At 47.4% G+C, this 18479-nt stretch overlaps 1 protein-coding gene across 1 annotated transcript; it reads left to right on the top strand.

Moving 5' to 3' along the window:
- The first annotated feature begins 485 nt into the window (after positions 1–485).
- On the top strand, positions 486–13972 carry LOC146634277 (chymotrypsin-like protease CTRL-1). Its single transcript, XM_085375953.1, has 6 exons — positions 486–543; positions 1380–1400; positions 1748–1919; positions 3678–3946; positions 4031–4149; positions 13634–13972. The coding sequence occupies exons 1-6, from the start codon at positions 486–488 to the stop codon at positions 13970–13972; spliced, it is 978 nt and encodes a 325-aa protein (XP_085232079.1).
- The last annotated feature ends 4507 nt before the right edge of the window (positions 13973–18479 follow it).

Below are 18479 nucleotides of genomic sequence, written 5' to 3'. Positions count from 1 at the left end.
TTGTTACCCTTTGGAGTTCAGCGTTAAAGCTGTCTAAGTTCAGGTTTGTGTCCAGAGTCTGCACTTTGGGTCCTTTTCCTGCCTGCACACAGCCGTCACATAACAGAGGATCGTGGATGGACCCCACAGAGTCTTCAGCCTTTGAGTTTAACGCTGAGATGGAGCGGATGATTAAGCTTCTTGACCGCATTGCCCAGGCCAAGGATTTGAGGACCATGGCGGACGGGCTAAGCGCGGTAGATGCTGTCATTCAGAGCATCCCTCGGCTAACTCAGTTTTCTATGGACACTGTGCTGGGCAGCTCCATAGCTGCCTGGAGGGAGCAAGTCAGGGCTGGCGAACTTGATCTCTCTATTGCAAAGCACATGGACCAACGAGTCTGACCTGATTCTTTGGTGGGGCCCTGATGACTGTTAACAGGCGGAGCTCAACATACATTAGACATAATTAAAGTCTAAGATGAGCTGAAACAGCTGCAGTTAACCATGGCTCTGCAGCAGTTTGTGTGCTGCGTCACTGTGCTGATCACTTTCTTCTGCAAAGGTGAGATTTTTCTCATATTTTCTCAACCAACAGTTCTGTCGTTGACACAGTGCAGACATGTCGTGTTGTCATGTTTGTGAGTGTAGTGAGTACACTGTGAGAACATCGGTGAATTATTTGAGCTAAACGTTTGACACCCAAAGCAACAACAGAGGTGACTCTGAGTTTGTCTCTGCAAAGATGTTGTTTTCTTTCTTTAAAACAAAGAAATGGGACTTAAAGATGAACTGGTAGGTTATTGACAACAGTCAGCATTAAAATGTTCTGTTTAGTATGTGATCAGTTCTCAAGTTAGACGAACTCACGGCCTTCGTCGCCTGCACTGACCTGTTTCAGTCAACCAGTAAGACGTCACAATAACCAGAACTAAAGGGTAAAGAGTTAATTACTTTAGTGACTGCTTAATAAATTAGGGGTTAATATGTTTGGTTCACAGTCTGATCATTTACAACATTAAGTGCATTAAATTATATCTCTAAGAGGACCTGCCCAGCGTCACCTGGCATGTGACTCTGCAGCAGAGCTGTGTTCAATTCATTTAGGAGGAGGAAGTCGTCCTCAGCGTGATCGTCTGATCGGTACCAAAGGAAACAGCACAAACTAGTTTCTGGCTGTTTCCAGTAAGGTTCCCCAGGCTGGGCCTCCCCATGCTCATAAGGCAAACGTTTTCTTGTTAGCTGTTTTAACCACATGGAAACCTAAAGATTAACTGGGTCCTCTAAAAATGTCCTGTTCAGTTTCTGATCAGTTCTTCAAGTTGGAAAAAACATCACTGCTTACTTTCGCATGTTTTCTGTGAAGCGGTTTAACAGATTTGTCTGTTTTCTCATTTTCAGGTTGTCATTTGGATCAGCCCGGTAAGCATCCAAAGACATGTGAACCTTGTTCCTTCTGTCAGCTGTACAGTAATGACAACATGTGCACAGTGATCTCCACATTCGTTTCAGTGACACAGTGCGCTGACGTTTGGTTTTTCTTTCATCTGTGAAATGATTTTGTCAGGAAAATCTTCCACTTTTCTGACACAGAGGAGGAAGATCTGTGGATCACATGTGCACCAGAGTCTTCAGATCCTTCTTAAAATAACATCCACATGAATGCCAGCGCTCAGGATGCACTGATCAGTGTTACCTCTGTCTCTGAGTGGTTTCATGTGCTGATCTGTGTACTCGCTGTTAAACTGTGCGGTCTTTTCTTTTCTCAGCATGTGGCAGCAGGGCTGTGAACAGCAGCAGCATCACAGGAGCTCATGATGCAGCACCAGGAAGTTGGCCCTGGTTCGCTGATATAAACCTTTTTGTTGGAGGGTCCAAATTTTTTTTTGGAGGGTCTCTGATCAACGACCACTGGGTGCTGACAACTGCATATGTACCTACGTGAGTTACTGCTGCAAGTTCACGCTTTGTTGAGGAATAATATGATGGTGAAAGTGTAATATTTATGAGCAGTAAATAATTACTAGAGATATTTATTAAATGTTTTCTCACTTCTTTTAACATTTAAAAACAGGCGATCGTGGCTCAAGAGTTGGGAGTTCGTCCTGTAATCAGAAGGTTGCCGGTTCGAGCCCCGGCTCCGACAGTCTCGGTCGTTGTGCCTGCTGGTGGCCAGAGGGCCCGGTGGCGCCAGCAGCCTCACCTCTGTCAGTGCGCCCCAGGGCAGCTACAATGTAGCTGCCATCACCAGTGTGTGAATGTGTGAATGAATGTAGCGCTTTGGGGTCCTTAGGGACTAGTAAAGCACTATATAAATACAGGCCATTTACCATTTGCTTTCACCTGCTACTGCAGGGTCTGCTTTACAACATAAAGCACCATGAGGTGACTGTTGCTGTGATTTTGCTGTATAAATAAAATTGAACCTGCTCCAAATTTCCGTGCGTCGTGCATAACTGCAGTCAAAGAAGCACATGGACCAACGAGTCTGACCTGATTCTTTGGTGGGGCCCTGATGACTGTTAACAGGCGGAGCTCAACATACATTTCAGATATTTAAAGTCTAAGATGAGCTGAAACAGCTGCAGTGAACCATGGCTCTGCAGCAGTTTGTGTGCTGATCACTTTCTTCTGCAAAGGTGAGATTTTTCTCATATTTTCTCACTGAGATTATATCAGGGTGGAAGAAGTGTGCAATGAACTAGAGGTTCAAATGTCGACTATTCTAACCCAAATGTTTCTCCTGGATACAAGGAGAGAGTCTGTTTAGTACTGATGTCATTCAGCATCATATTAATATTAGAATGTAAACAGAGCTCATCAGCCACAGTCACTGCACTGCTTCATGTTCACAGTAATCCACACGCTTTTATTTGATACCAACAGTTCTGTCTTTGACACAGTGCAGACACGTCGTGTTGTCATGTTTGTGAGTGTAGTGAGTTTACTGTGAGAACATTGTTGAATTATTTGATCAGAGGGCCCGGTGGCGCCAGTGTCCGGCAGCCTCGCCTCTGTCAGTGCGCCCCAGGGTGGCTGTGGCTACAATGTAGCTGCCATCACCAGTGTGTGAATGTGTGGATGACTGGATGTGTACAAATACAGGCCATTTAGAAACAACAAGCTGAACTGCAAAGTACAGAGTTGTCTCCACAACAATCAAACCAGATGCCACATTGATTTCATCTCATCCAAGACTATAAAGTACTTCCAAAGAAGAGTTCATTTGTCATAGTTGTGCTGTCAAATGAAAATATTGACCTCGTTCTGTCCATTGATGTCATAAGATGGTTAGCTTAGCATGAAAACTTTAAATGGCAAACCTGCTGCTATTAAATACAACTACCTCTGTGAGGTCATCAATGAACACTGAAACTAAGATCAGGTGCAGCAATGCAAAGTGGGGAAAAGACTCAGTGAGGAAAAGTCGTTTGTTTTGTTTGTGTGCAGCTGTGATCAGCTGACCTCACGTCACAGTCACTGTCAGTTCAACAACATGTGAACAGATGTTACATGAGCTCTGTGGCTGATATCCACACCCTGTAAAGCTTTGATGTCTGCTAACCTTGATGCACTCTGACCACGCTCTGCACCAGTCCAACATAGAGCACCTCTGTAACCTTCACTACAGTGTTGTAAACTAACCAGTTTGACCTGCACTGACCTGTCTGATACTTTCATGCAACCTTTGGAAAACAGATTTTACCCGTCGGCCTCCATTAGCATGGTGGTCTATCTGGGCCGGAACAGCCACTCAGGTCCAAGCCCGAATGAAGTGAATCGCACAGTGGTAAACATCACCTGCCATCCTGGATTCAACTTGTCGACTCGTGAGAACGACATTTGTCTTCTGAAGCTGTCGGCTCCTGTCAATTTCACAGACTACATTCAGCCGATCTGCTTAGCCTCACAAAACAGCACATTCAACAATGAGAGCAGCAGCTGGACCATCGGCTTTAATTTCATTGGTAAATCATAAAATGTTTATTGTATTTTACAGCATTGTGTTGGAGTCTTTAGAAAAGCCTGATGTTTAAATTCTCTCCAACTAGTAATCAGCAATAACCTGCAGGAGGCAAAAGTACCAATAGTGGGAAACAATGAGTGCAAAGCCAGATATCCAGGGATCACAGACAGCATCATCTGTACTGGAGAGACAGCTTCATGTTTGGTGAGCACAAGTTTATTTCTTATGATCTGTTGTTGACAGTCACTGAGATAATCTCACCTTTAGTCACACTTTGCTTTGCTTGTTTTGCTGTAATGGACCATAAATATTAATATTCATGTTTATCAAAGGTTGTTTTTTCTAAAGCCTCTAATTTATTTGATGAAACTGATTCCTTTAAACGAGCTGTCTGAAACTTTCTGTCTGTGGAATCGTCACTTTCATTGCACCAAAGCAGCTGAAGTGGATTCACAGTGGTTCATGTTCCCTTTTTTTTTTTTGGGGGGGGGGGGTTTGTGTCCCGTTTGGATCTTTAGCCATCAGAATTGTTGTCTTAAGGCCAAGAAAGATGCCAAGCGGATTTATTTTACCAAGTGGATCATCATGGCCTTGCCATATTGGTCCATTTGATTGACCTTTATTATAATTATGAATTTATTTTATTTTCAGTTGCTACAAACGGGACAGACATGACTGGGGGATAGGACAGGGAGAAAGAATGAAAGGAAGAGAGGGAGAGAGAGAAAACCAAAGGGGAGAAGAGACGGTGAGAAGGGGGGGGGGGGGGGGGGGGGAGAAAAAAAAAAAGAAAGAAAAAAAAGAAAAACAAACAAAACACCTGGATCACCTGTATGGAGAAAAAAAAACAGAAGAGAAAGCAAACAAAAAAGAGCAACATAATAAAAAAAACAGCACCATCACAATAAACTAGCTAGCAGTAGATAACAGTTGTTACATCCTGGGAGGCTGTGGGAGTGTGTGGGCGTGGTGTTGTCTTCTCCCTCTCCCCCTCCTTCGTTCTGGCCCCTCCCCTTGTCTCTCTCTGCCCCTGCCCTCTCCTTTAGGTCACACCTGCTGCTCATCTGCTCTCGTTACAACCAATTACCCTCAGGGGTGATATAAGCTGGAGAAGAGCAGTGTGGAGGAGGAGGAGAGGTGTCTGGTGGTTTTCCTCTGTGCTGGTCAGAGCGTGCTACTGACTTAGGTGTGGAACAGCCTGCTGCGTGTGACCAGCCCTCTGGTGTGTGGCTCTGGTGTGTGAGTAGTGCTTAACTGAGCAGTGATTGCCCATGAGTGACGGCGGCCTTCATTAGTTTGTGTGGTCTGCCTGGATATTGTTTGTTAGCAGCGTTGCTGTCTCTTTCTGTTGAAGCCTTATTGTTGCGTTCTTTGTTGAGTGGTCATTACCACTTTGGGTTGACCTCCCTGATTTCTCGTTAAAGCAGCGGTGCTGTCTCCTTGTGTTGTTACCATTTATAATTATTGAGGTGTTTTGTTATAATAAAGATCTATTTTATATTAAATACCTCTGCCTGGCGTTCTTTTCATTCCACCTGGATCTAACTGTTACTGTCCCCCCACCCTCATTGCCTAGCATTTAAGAGGGGACGTAACAAAGTGGGGGCTCGTCCGGGATCGGAATGAAAGGAATTGGGTTGATTACAAGTGCGTATAGGTGTTTGTGTGTTGTGTGAAGGTCATTTGGCAACTGCTGCTCTCCCCGGCTAGCACAGGGGAGTGTCTAGCTGAGCATTTGCTCTTCCTTCGGACACTCGTTTTTTTGTTTTGCCTTTTTTATTTTCGGAGCAAACCCGGGTGGGGATTAATTCTCTGTTGGGGGTAGGCTTGTCGGTGCCTTTGGCGCTTGATGATTCGCCTTTAAAGTGGCCTCGAGCCTGGTACGCTCCAGAAGCTAGGACAGGCTAGATTCTGAGCAGGCAGGACTGGGGGGAGTGTGGGCTTTTCAATTAATGGTTGACTTTTTGACACAACACATTTCTCTTTCGCCTGTGTGTAGTTCTGTAGTGAAGGCGTTGTGTGTGTGTGTGTGTGTGTGTGTGTGTGTGTGTGTGTGTGTGTGGCCTTTCAGTGGTTTGCTTGTGTTTTGGCAGGCCGTTTTGGGTTTTCATGGCCACTTTTGATATTGCTGGGTTTACAGCAGAGCCGTCGCTTGCCCTGCTAGATGTTTGTAGGAAGAGGGATCTGCATGAGCTGGCTACACATTACGGGATCAGTGTCTCCACTGGTCTACGCAAAGCCGAGCTGAAAGCCGCTCTGGTGTCCGGGTTGTTGGAGAAGAGGGTGGTTGTAATGCAAGAACCTCCGAGCATACCCGGTCCGGCTGGACCAAGTGCGGCGCCTCCCGTTCGAGGCCAGGTTGTAGAACCAGCAGTGTCCACACCTATGGACCAGGGGTTGCCCGAGGGGGGGCCTATGACGCTGCCCCGTTTTGATCCACTCTCCACCCAGTCATCAGAGGGTTCTAAGCAGGATGCTAGGCTCAAAGTCCGTCTAGCTCGCCTCCAGCTGGAGAAGGAGCAGAGTGAGAGAGAGTTCCAGCTGAAGAGGGAGATAGAGCTTAGGCGTTTGGACGCAGAACTGGCTAGGGCTAGAGAGGTTGAGCTGATGAAAGTGGAGGCGGAGATGAAGGTCAAGCTGTGACAGCTGGAACTCCAGCAGGCCTCCACCCCTCCTGTGGTGGCCTCGCTGTCACAGACAGACGTACAGTTTGATGTGGGAAGGAATAGTCGTCTGGTCCCTGCATTTCGTGACACTGAGGTGGAGATTTATTTTGAATCGTTTGAGCGGATAGCGACAGCCTTGCGTTGGCCGCGGGATGCGTGGGCCATCCTGCTACAGTGCAAGCTGGTGGGCAAGGCGCAGGAAGTTTGTTCCTCGTTGTCCGCTGAATGCAGCTTGGACTACGACAAACTGAAAAGTGCAATCCTGTTAGCCTATGAACTAGTTCCTGAGGCTTACAGGCAGCGATTTCGGGAGCTGAAAAAGGTGCAGGGTCAATCCTTCCTGGATTTCGCAAGAGAAAAGAGTGTCCTCTTTGATCGGTGGTGTATGGCCTGTAAAGCTGCAGACCTAGCTTCGGTACGGGAATTGATTCTCATTGAGGAGTTCAAAAATTGCATCACCGAGCGGATGGCGGTATATCTGAATGAGCAGAAGGTCTCTACGTTGCAGCAGACCGCGACCCTGGCTGACGAGTTCGCACTCGTCCATAAAACCAGTGTTGTTAAGCATGAGTGACGCGACATACTAGCAAAGGCTAGCGGTGCTAGTGGTGAGCAAGACACAAGGAGAGAGGTGCCTGTGCCTCGTCCCAGGTCAGACCGGAAATGTTTCTATTGTTTTAAATCCGGCCATTTAATAGCGGATTGCGAGGCCTACAGGCAAAGACAGCTAGTTTCAACACCACGTAAACCAAAAGGGATAGGGCTGATTAAAAACGCTTCTTCTGGTAGCAGACCACCTAGCACCGAAACACCTGACGAATGTTTTAAACCCTTCATTTTCAAAGGAGCGGTGTCACTCTCTGGTAAGCCTGGAGATGGGCGTAATGTGACCATTCTACGTGACACAGGTGGTTCACAGTCCCTCATACTGGCTAGCGCCCTTGCCTTTGATGAAAAGACCGCCAGCGGCACTGACGTTATTGTTAGGGGCGTTGGGATGACTTATGTGCCAGCCCCCCTCCATCGAATTTGGGTGCAGAGTGACCTGATAAGCGGTGTTTTTCCTGTAGCTGTGTGTCCTTGTTTCCCGATTGATGGTGTAGACTTCATAATGGGCAATGACATTGCAGGTGGGAAGGTTTATCCTACCCCAGAGGTCACAAAGACCCCTGACCCAAGCCCCTTGCCAGATGTTTTAAATCGGCAGCACCCGGATGTATTTCCCGTAGGTGTTCTTACCCGGTCACAGGCCCATCGGCGGGGAGAAGTGGTTGACTTGTCAGGGTCAGTGGTCGGCTCTATGCTGGAGATGGATGTGATGCCCTCCGAGGAGGAGGAGGTGGGTCCTGATGCCAAGGAACTGGCTCAAGAAGTGGCTGAGCCTGCTCCTGAACTCGCAGCCCCCCCTCTCCTCACACGGGAGGCCCTTATTATCACTCAGAAAGAAGACCCGTCGTTAACCAAATGTTTTGCTGCCGTAGATGAGAGTGATCATCCGACAGGAGACAGGAAGCAGACGTTTGTTGTTTTTGATGGATTGCTAATGCGCAGGTGGACTTCAAAGCCAGGGGAGGACTGGAGTGTAGTCCAACAGATAGTGGTCCCGACTAGTTTACGTCAGCACGTGCTACAGTTAGCCCATGACCATTCATGGTCAGGACATTTGGGGATAACTAAAACAATATGACCGTATTCTGCAGCACTTCTTCTGGCCGGCAATGAAGACAGATGTTGCGAAGTACTGTAATACTTGTCATACATGTCAACTGGTGGGCAAACCAAACCAAACTGTGCCCCCCGCCCCACTATGTCAAATACCTGCTGTTGGTGAGCCATTCGAGCATGTTTTGATCGATTGTGTTGGTCCGTTGCCAAGAACACGAGCAGGCAATCAGTTTTTGTTAACCATAATGTGCTTGTCCACGCGGTTCCCCGAAGCAATTCCTCTGCGGAGGGTCACCACTGCAAACATTACTAAGGCGCTAATCAAATTTTTCACCACCTTTGGTCTTCCAAGAACAGTGCAAACAGACCAGGGAACTAACTTCTTATCTCGAGCATTCAAACAGACTTTAGCTTCCCTGGGCGTCTCTCATTCTGTGTCTAGTGCTTATCACCCAGAGTCGCAGGGTGCACTTGAGCGTTGGCACCAAACACTTAAGGCCATGCTAAAAAAGTACTGCCATGACACGGGCAGAAGCTGGGATGAGGGTGTCCCCTTTGTACTGTTTGCAATACGCAATGTTAAGCAGGAGTCCTTAGGGTTCAGCCCAGCTACACTTGTGTTTGGCCGCGAGGTGTGGGGCCCGCTAAAGGTGTTGAAAGAGAGGTTCCTTAGTGGGGGTGTTCCAAAAACTAACGTGGCAGATTTTGTGAAGACATGTAAGGATCGTTGGCAACGTGCTACCTCATTAGCTAAAGAGGCCCTGTGTACTGCCCAGGCGTGCATGAAGACGTGGCATGACAGAAAGGCTGTGAAAAGGCATTTTCAGGCTGGGGACAAGGTTTTAGTGTTGCTACCGGTGCCTGGTTCTGCTCTTACGGCCCGTTTCGCGGGACCGTACATCATAGTGAGGAAAGTGTCTGAGACAGATTATGTTCTCAGTACCCCAGAGCGCAGGAGGAAAACACGCCTGTGCCACATCAACATGTTAAAACCCTACCATGATAGGGAAACCCATGAGACTGTTGCCAGTGCGGCAACCTCCAACTCTGTCTCCGCCACCGTGCTGAGTGTAGAGGCCAGTGCTGACGACGATCTGCATATACTTTCTGAGGGACAACAGTGTGGACGGTTGGCGAATTCAGCTTACTTAGCCGAAATAACGGCCCACCTGTCTCATCTGTCCCCTTCACAATGCGAAGATGTGCTTAATCTACTGCACTCCTACCCCTCTCTCTTTGGTGATGTGCCCTCGCGTACTAATGTTTGTGAACATGATATCGATGTTGGTGACGCAACCCCAATCAAACAGCACGCGTACCGCTGCCCTATGGGAAAGCGCGAGGTGATGAGGAAGGAGGTCAGTTATCTAGTGGAGAATGGTTTGGCGAAACCGAGTCACAGCCCTTGGAGATCTCCATGTTTACTTACGCCCAAATCTGGTGGTTGATGCACTCTCACGCAGTGCATAGTGATAAGTTTCTTTTGTGTTTTGTATAGTGTGGATTTAGGGTGGGGGGAATGTTACATCCTGGGAGGCTGTGGGAGTGTGTGGGCGTGGTGTTGTCTTCTCCCTCTCCTCCTCCTTCGTTCTGGCCCCTCCCCTTGTCTCTCTCTGCCCCTGCCCTCTCCTTTAGGTCACACCTGCTGCTCATCTGCTCTCGTTACAACCAATTACCCTCAGGGGTGATATAAGCTGGAGAAGAGCAGTGTGGAGGAGGAGGGGGAGAGGTTTCTGGTGGTTTTCCTCTGTGCTGGTCAGAGTGTGCTACTGACTTAGGTGTGGAACAGCCTGCTGCGTGTGACCAGCCCTCTGGTGTGTGGCTCTGGTGTGTGAGTAGTGCTTAACTGAGCAGTGATTGCCCATGAGTGACGGCGGCCTTCATTAGTTTGTGTGGCCTGCCTGGATATTGTTTGTTAGCAGCGTTGCTGTCTCTTTCTGTCGAAGCCTTATTGTTGCGTTCTTTGTTGAGTGGTCATTACCACTTTGGGTTGACCTCCCTGATTTCTCGTTAAAGCAGCGGTGCTGTCTCCTTGTGTTGTTGCCATTTATAATTATTGAGGTGTTTTGTTATAATAAAGATCTATTTTATATTAAATACCTCTGCCTGGCGTTCTTTTCATTCCACCTGGATCTAACTGTTACTGTCCCCCCACCCTCATCGCCTAGCATTTAAGAGGGGACGTAACAACAGTAGATACTAAATATTAAACGCTATTGTGCAGCACGCAAGATAGACAGCGCACAATGTGCTTTGAGGCAGCAGCCAAGAAAGGTGTAGTCCGTGTCTGTGAACACCCGTGTGTACACCTGTGTGCACACCTGTGTGGATCAGCATGCTTGCATTCCAAAGGTTTCTCCATGTAATGATCTGCTAGGGAGTGTGGGGAGCCATAGCCCCGTCCACCAGGGTATGAAGCAGGTATGGAGGAGGTCCAGGCCCCAGATATCCAGAGGCCCCAGAGTACAAGGACCCGAGGAGGACCACCAAAGGGGGGTGGAACCGTGCCACCCTCCTGGGAAGAGCTGAGTAGAGCCCCAAAGGAGAGGTCACCCCGCAGCTATGGAGCAGAGGCCAGAGGGGGTTGCAGTGGCGTGCCCGCGGGCTCTGCCGGCAGCCAGCTGTGCCAGAGAGGACCGAGCTTCAGGCCCAGAGGCCTGAGGGCATCCCACCACCCGGGAGGGGCCCAGCTGGGCCACAGGCACCAGGCCCCGCCAATCGGCCACCAGGAGTGAGCCGGTACATACATGAGCGCCCAGCCCCAGTCGACAAGGACCACCAACACACCAACGTCTGAGGGCATCAACCACCGGCAGGGAGTGTGGTGAGGGGAGATAGGCCTCCGTACTTTAGAGGGCCTGAGATGGACCCAGAGAGGTGGAGTCTAAGACCCAACCTGACATATAGACACAGACGAACAGGCACATGCGGACACAAACGTGCATTCCCACCCCCATATGCACCACCAATTACTCGGCACTCACCCAACGTGTAGACAGACACAAATAGACACTGCACAGACAGTCGCACTCCCCAAACATACTCTATATCCCAGGTCCAGGTACCCCCGCCCTCAGAGGGGCAAGCCGCACCTAGACCCAGGAGATGTAACCCTTCTCTCTGGGGTGGAGGCAAGCAGACCACCTCCTTATCTGCAGTAGCGGGGAGGCCCCGCATCCCAGATCCCAGTCTGACGGCCAGCACCTCCTCCCAGCTCCCCAGCCCGGACGGCTAACAGAACCGGGGTGAGTGAAGACCTCAAATCTCCCTATGCCCGCTCATATGTAGTGTTGCTGTGTACTGTTCTAAAGTGCATTTAAAATCAGGAGAGCATGGTACTAGCTTCCTCTCAGACAGCAGCACGGCTCTTCCCGAAAACCCTTAGTGTCTAAATGCATTTAAAATTGAGGGTAGGGCACCAGCGCCAGAGGTCGATTGGAGTACACCGACCATCCTCTGGATGCTGTAAAACGTGCCCACCCCCAAGGCCCTATATGTATGTGTTATGTGAGAGTGTGAGTAATGTGGATGTCTAGGTTGCAGAATAAAATTGAGGCACAGGCGGCCAGAAGGGGACAGAGGGGGAGTGCCTCCCCTGCACCCTGGTGACATACCTGCACCCCAAGCCCTGAGTGTGTGGGTGGGTGTGGTAGGGCGGGAATAGGGAGGCAGCTGAGGATGGGGAGGAAAGAAAGGGAGGGGCAAGCGGCCCCTCCCTGGGGCCAGCTCCCAGCTGACCCCAGTAGGCACCCCCACACTCTGGAACCCACCAGGGCAAGGGGGCCCAGGCCCATCCGGACTGGGGCCCGCAGCAGCAGCACCGTCCAGCCCCACAGAGACCGGGGTAGCCCACCTGACTCCACCCCAGAGAAAACTGCACCCACCCCATCATCCAATCATCTCCCAAACTACACAAGACAATAGACACCCAGGTTGAGTTCATTCTCCACCTCTCCTATATCTCTCCCCCACCTGCAGAGTGAGCTCCTGTAGTGAGGAGACCACCTGCAAAGATATAACAACCTCCCCACCAGTTAGAGAGCCCCCTAGTAGGGCCGATGCACCAGAGGTCCCCTGCACTGGGGCTGAGCCCCCCGGCACCCAGCCGCCCACAGCTCCGGCAACACAACAGCCAGGACCCAAGCCCCCAGGGCTCAGCCAGCACCCCAGACCGGGGGGCGGAGCACCCCCAGACCCCCAAGCCTCCACGCCCATCCCGGACCCTCCCAGGGAGCCAGGCTACCAGGCCAGTAACCAACGTCCGCCAGCACAGACCCTCCCCCATCTCCGCTGTACGCAGCCACAAGGAAAACACCATCCAAGAGCCCCAGAGCTCCTAACCAGGTCATGGCCACATCCCCCAGGTTAGGCCCTCTAGGGAAACGTCCCTAGGGACTCCCCAGACGCCCTAAGGCCGTCCCTACCCCCATATCAACCACAATAGCGAAGGCAGGACCAAACCATGACCCCCCACCCCCACTAGGTGATGAAGCCGATCAAAGGAGCCCAAAGGGATTGATCAAATGTGATGGCAGATGCTGTATCAAGACTAATGTGATCTATTAGATGGTTTCTATATTGGTTAGAATTAAGATTATTTTTATTTTTCCAGTTAATGAGGACCATTTTCTTGGCGATGCATAGGGCCGTAAAAACAACGTGGGCTGTGTTTATTTCTGCAGTGACCTCATCCAAGTTGCCCAGCAAGCATACTAAAGGGGAGGCTGGAATGTTACATTTCAGACACTTTGATAAGTCTTCACATATCTCACGCCAGAATTTCTGAACTGGTGGACAGAACCAAAGAGCGTGGATGTAATTGTCCGGTGTATTTGCTGTGCAGTGTGAGCAGTTGTTGGAAGGCGTATAGCCCATCTTGAACATCCTATGACCAGTATAGTGCACTCTGTGTAATATTTTGTATTGTATTAATTGCAAACTGGGATTTCTGATTATTATTTTATAGATTATTTTAAGGTCTACATTAATAAGGGATATTGGACGATAGCTTGAAGGAAATACAGGGTCTTTGCCTGGTTTTTGTAAGAGACTGATATTTGCAGAGTTCATATTTGGTGGTAGTCTACCATTTTCTTTGATTTCCTGCAACATCCTGTGAAAAACTGGTGCCAGTTAGGAAACATGCCAGTGGTTCATGTTTCCTAAGTGGACAGACTGATATCCATGAAGTGTTACTGACTGTGTTATACTGGGACGATCAATTTATTTATTACTTAATTTATTTCAGCAGTTTGTAACAAAACTACCAACAAAGTTCAAACTTTAGTGGGTGACAAAGGTCGACCTCTAACAGTTACACATCTGTCCTGATAACTTTCATCACTGTCTTTCCACAGCTTAGTGTTGGGGCACCACTGATGACTCAGAGTGGATCAGTCTGGCTGCAGAGTGGACTTCTCATTGTTGTTGGATGCTCTGCACGTCCTTCAACCTCTGAGTCTCCTTCAGTCTACACTGCTGTGTCCCAGTACCAGAAATGGATCAGCGACACAGTTACCTTCCCCTCCCCACACAGTTCATTACAAACCACCGCTCCTCCCACTGCTCCTACCACTTCCCCGACATGTGTGGGTGTGTATTGCAGTGGTGAAAACCTGATCCACTTCACTCACTTCACATCACTGTGTGTTCTCGTTGTGTTGCTCCATGTGTTTGCTGCAACTGTTGGAAACTAGATCAACACATTTACTCAAGTTCAAGTTCAAACATGAAGAACTTTACCTGACATGTTACTTTATAACTTTAGGAACCTTTGATTTCACCGTATTTATGGACATCAGGAGGGTTTTCTTATTAGCACAGTTATTATTTTTATGTGATTATTTTCTCTACACATCTGTCTGTACTTGCTTTACTGTTTAACAGCTGATTGTCATTCAGAGAACAAAGCCTTCTTAAATAATTCTGAGTGAAATGTTAACATGTTGTTATCACACATTCACTCATTTCTCTTGTTTGCTCAAAATCTTAATCAATTAAAATCCTTCTAAATCTGGGATTTTTTGTGTGTCCAGGTAATTAATGCATGTGCAATTAAATATATGTTGTGATTTATTTTTTCTCACTTTCACACATTTACATATGAAGTCATATTTCTAACAGCGAGCAGGAGGCGAGACAGATTGTAAAGCAGACAGCGACACTGCTGATGATTTGCTCCGTGACCAGTTTGTGGTTTATATATTTCAGCATCTTATTTAATACAACATGATGTTATCTTTTAAGACGTGACCCACTGAAGAGGAGGAAAAACAGGATCAATATCAACAGGGCTTACCTAACAACCTTAGGATTGTATTATTGTCACAGAAACCAGTCTGTAGACCAGTTTTAACCAGTTTAAGTAAATAAATAAATTATCCATCCATCCATTCGCTTCTGCTTTTCAGGGTCGCAGTGAGGCGCTGGAGCCTATCCCAGCTGTCATAGGGCGAGAGGCAGGGACACAGGGACAGACAACCATTCACACTCACATTCACTCGCACATTCACACCTAGTGGCAATTTGGATTATCCAATTAACCTATCCCCACAAGCTGCATGTCTTTGGACGGTGGGAGGAAGCCGGAGTACCTGAAGGGAACCCACAAACACGGGGAGAACATGCAAAAGTCACACAGAAAGACCCCGGCCTGATGTTGGTATTGAACTCAGGACCTTCTTGTTGTGCGGCAACAGTGCTAACCACTGTGCCACCGATAAAAATAAATAAATTAATTAATTAATAAAATTTTAATTATATAGCACCTTTCTAGATAGAATCACAAAGTGCTGCACATAAGATAACAAGTCATAAAAATAAAAAAGAGTATGATTTTTACCTAATAAGTAAATTTGTGACCCACCACACAATTAGATTTATACTGAATATAAAAAATAACTCATAATCAGTTGATAACAATTTGGTCAAAGTTAATCACGTAAACATATATTTAAAATTAATATTCTGTACCTTTAAAGAAGCCAACAAAGTCCTTTCATGATTCATTTTAACATTGCTGCAGTTTTAATGTTCAGATAATGATGTCAGGGCAAAATGATGAAGTCCAGATTTCTGGGTGGAAATGATATCAATGAAACCAGGCGTGAACATTTGATTAAGAGGCCGGGGTTTATCCAACAACACTGACTGTATCACAGGATTAAAGCATAAATCACAGGATATCAGTTTGTATACAACAACGAATGTCAGCTGACATATTCACACAGTGACTTTGTTCAAACAACTGAAACAAAACGATTAACACTGAAGTGTTTAAAACTGTTAGGATGCCTGAGTCGTTGACCCGGAGTTTTGAGTTTATTACATTATGTATCGTTTTATCGATACATAATGTAACACGATAAATATCGTTTTATTTATCGTATCGACCTCCTTCGCCTGCATCGCCGCCGCTTCCCTCTGCGCGGCCTGCCTCCAGACCGACTTCGCCTGCATCGCCACCATTGCTTTTCACACGGTCGGCCTCCTGAACTGCCCGGGTTTGGACTTTTGTGCTGTCAACCTCCACGCCGGCCCCCTGAACTTTTTTCGGAACAGTTTTACTGGCCGCCTGTACCTTTTGTGACCCTTTTTTGTTTGGTCGGTTTTCTTTGAGTTGTTTTCTGGGCTCCTGTGTTTGCCGTTTTGGTTTCTGGCTCTTTGTGTTTCGTTTGTTTCGAAACGGGCCTGTCTAAGGGCCTGTGGGCTGAAAACCTGTGCCAGAGTTCTGACAGGCAGGCCGATGATTTTAGAGCACACTGATGCAGTGTGCTGCAGTCTGTTCCTGTATGAAGGCTGAAGGAGTGGAACCAGCAGGTGATGGAGAAGGTCATGATGCTTTCCTCCTGAGAATCTCCTCTGTGTTGGCAGAGAATTTCAGCAGGTTGAGAGATTTAAGAAACAAATTAAAACGTACAGCTCTGCTATCAATCTCAACATAAATAAGGACAGGAGAGTAAACAGCAGTGACGTTTGTAGGGTTACTGAAGTTGGGCTGCCTGGTATATAATTATGTGCTGTGTGATCGCTAATGAACTGAGGACTTAATAAAAGTTAACATGAGGGTTCCTGATGGTCAGGGACAAATGCAATCACATGGCAGGATGCTGTAAACGGACCAAACTTCAGTCAGGAGAACAACTGAGATAATCCATCCACAATACGAGGTTAGTCATTAATATACTGCTGCTGGGCTGGGCTGGAGTTACATCGTAAGGGTCTAAGGAGCTTGGAAGGAAAAAAAAGAAGCCATCTATGTCTACTGTGAGCGACCATCTTTGAACAGAGGCGGGGTTTACGACACCAACTCTCTGCCATCTATAATCCAGTTTTGAGTTCCCTCCCCAGACGCCTTAACACCCACTCACATCCTGGGCCATCTGACCTCAGGAAATCATATGATAGAGTGGAGCTAGGTTTCACAATGAGCTCACCTTAAACCCTGGCTGACTGTGACCCACACCCGTCTTCACACCTTGGCTCATTTGATTAGGAAGAGGGTCAATAGGGGGTCCACTGTCCCTCTTGGAGCAGGGCTCTAGAGTGCGACCAATTTGGTCATAAATCCCAGGTCGCACCAGTGTGACCAATTGTTTGGTCTCTGCAAAAAAAAAAAGTCTCCGTGTGGTCCACAACAGACACACATTATGGCCCTATCATAGTTGAAACCAATCAGAGATAGTCAGGGGCGGGACCTCTCTGATTGGCCGTGGTCCAGTTGAAAGTACAGGTGGATAGAGAGAGGTGAGTAGCTTGAATGAAGCAATAAAGCTCAAAAACTATTTCAACAACCACCAAACAGCAAATGAGAGCAAATAAACAGATTCCACACAAAGGCGTAAACACAGAGCGACCCGACGCATCAGAATCAGCTTTCTCTTTCTCGGCTTTCTCACTCAACAGCCCGCACACGGACACGCCGTCGGGGCTGAAAGCCGACAGCTCGCTGTTTCTGATGCGTCGGGTCTGTGCTTTGTGTTTACGTCTTTTTTGCGCTAGATTCTGAGATGCAGGTTTTGTCTCTCTCGCCGAACTTTTATGCAGGTGCGCCTAAGAAAAAAAGTGTGCACCAGGACAGCTGTGGCAAACAGCTTCTCAGATGAGAGGTGAAACATCTTCAAGCAACTTAAAGAAGTCCAGACGCTTTTCTTTCCAAGCTCCTTAGTTGTATAAAGTGCTTTGAGTGCTCAGATTGATATAAGAACCAGTCTGTTTGTCTGTCAGCATTCACACTGGCGTTTCTCCTGCACACTTTGTTCTCCAGAAACTGTTGTGGTATCCAAACTTGCAGCTTTTTAAGACCACACCACTATTACTGTTCATTCTGTAGCTTTTAAACTTTTTAAAATATTAAACTTGTTATTACTTTTTATTTCCATTCAAATGAATGAAGAAATCTTTAAATCCTCTTTACACCCACCCTACTCTGTAACCTCACTAGTTCAGCATACATACAGTTGGCACTAATAGGGATCATTTCTGTAGCAGAAAATGACCTGTGATTAGATTCATAGATGACCTGCAGATTGTTGGTCTGCTGAACAGGTTTCATGTGAGGCCTGTTCACTCATATTTATCACCTGTGGTTAAACGTGCAGGTCCTCAGCTCCATCTATGACACCACCTTGGTCATATAATAAATAATAAATTTATGTTTGTCAGGATTTTCAGCTGATGGGCGGAGTCAGCAGTCAGCTGTGCACGAACATGGAGGATCCAACATGGAGGAGACTCAGTCAGCTTTTATAAGGAATTTATTTCAATATTTCAAGAGTTTCATTTATAACTAATTCATGTCATTACACAACGAGCCGCTCATCAAACTATCTCAACTCTGTGTGTGTGTGCGTGTGTGTGTGTGTGTGTGTGTGTGAGTGTGAGTGTGTGTGTGCATAAATGAGTGTGTGTGTGTGTGTGCATAAATGAGTGTGTGTGTTTGTGTGTCTGTGTGTTTGTGTGTGTGTGCGTGTGTGTGTGTGCGTGTGTGCATAAATGAGTGTGTGTGTGAGTTTGTGTGTGTGTGTGTGAGAGTGTGTGTGTGTGTGTGTGTGCATAAATGTGTGTGTGAGTGTGTGTGTGTGTGTGTGAGAGTGTGTGTGTGTGCATAAATGAGTGTGAGTGTGTGTGTGTGTGTGTGCGTGTGTGTGCATAAATGAGTGTGAGTGTGTGTGTGTGCAGAAATGAGTGTGTGTGTGAGTTTGT

Source organism: Diplotaxodon limnothrissa, linkage group LG3, assembly GCF_057381915.1.
Source record: "Diplotaxodon limnothrissa isolate DT_005_m linkage group LG3, D_limnothrissa_male_GT1.1, whole genome shotgun sequence".
NCBI classification, from domain to species: Eukaryota; Metazoa; Chordata; class Actinopteri; order Cichliformes; family Cichlidae; genus Diplotaxodon; species Diplotaxodon limnothrissa.
This window is presented reverse-complemented; position numbering and strand designations above follow the sequence as displayed.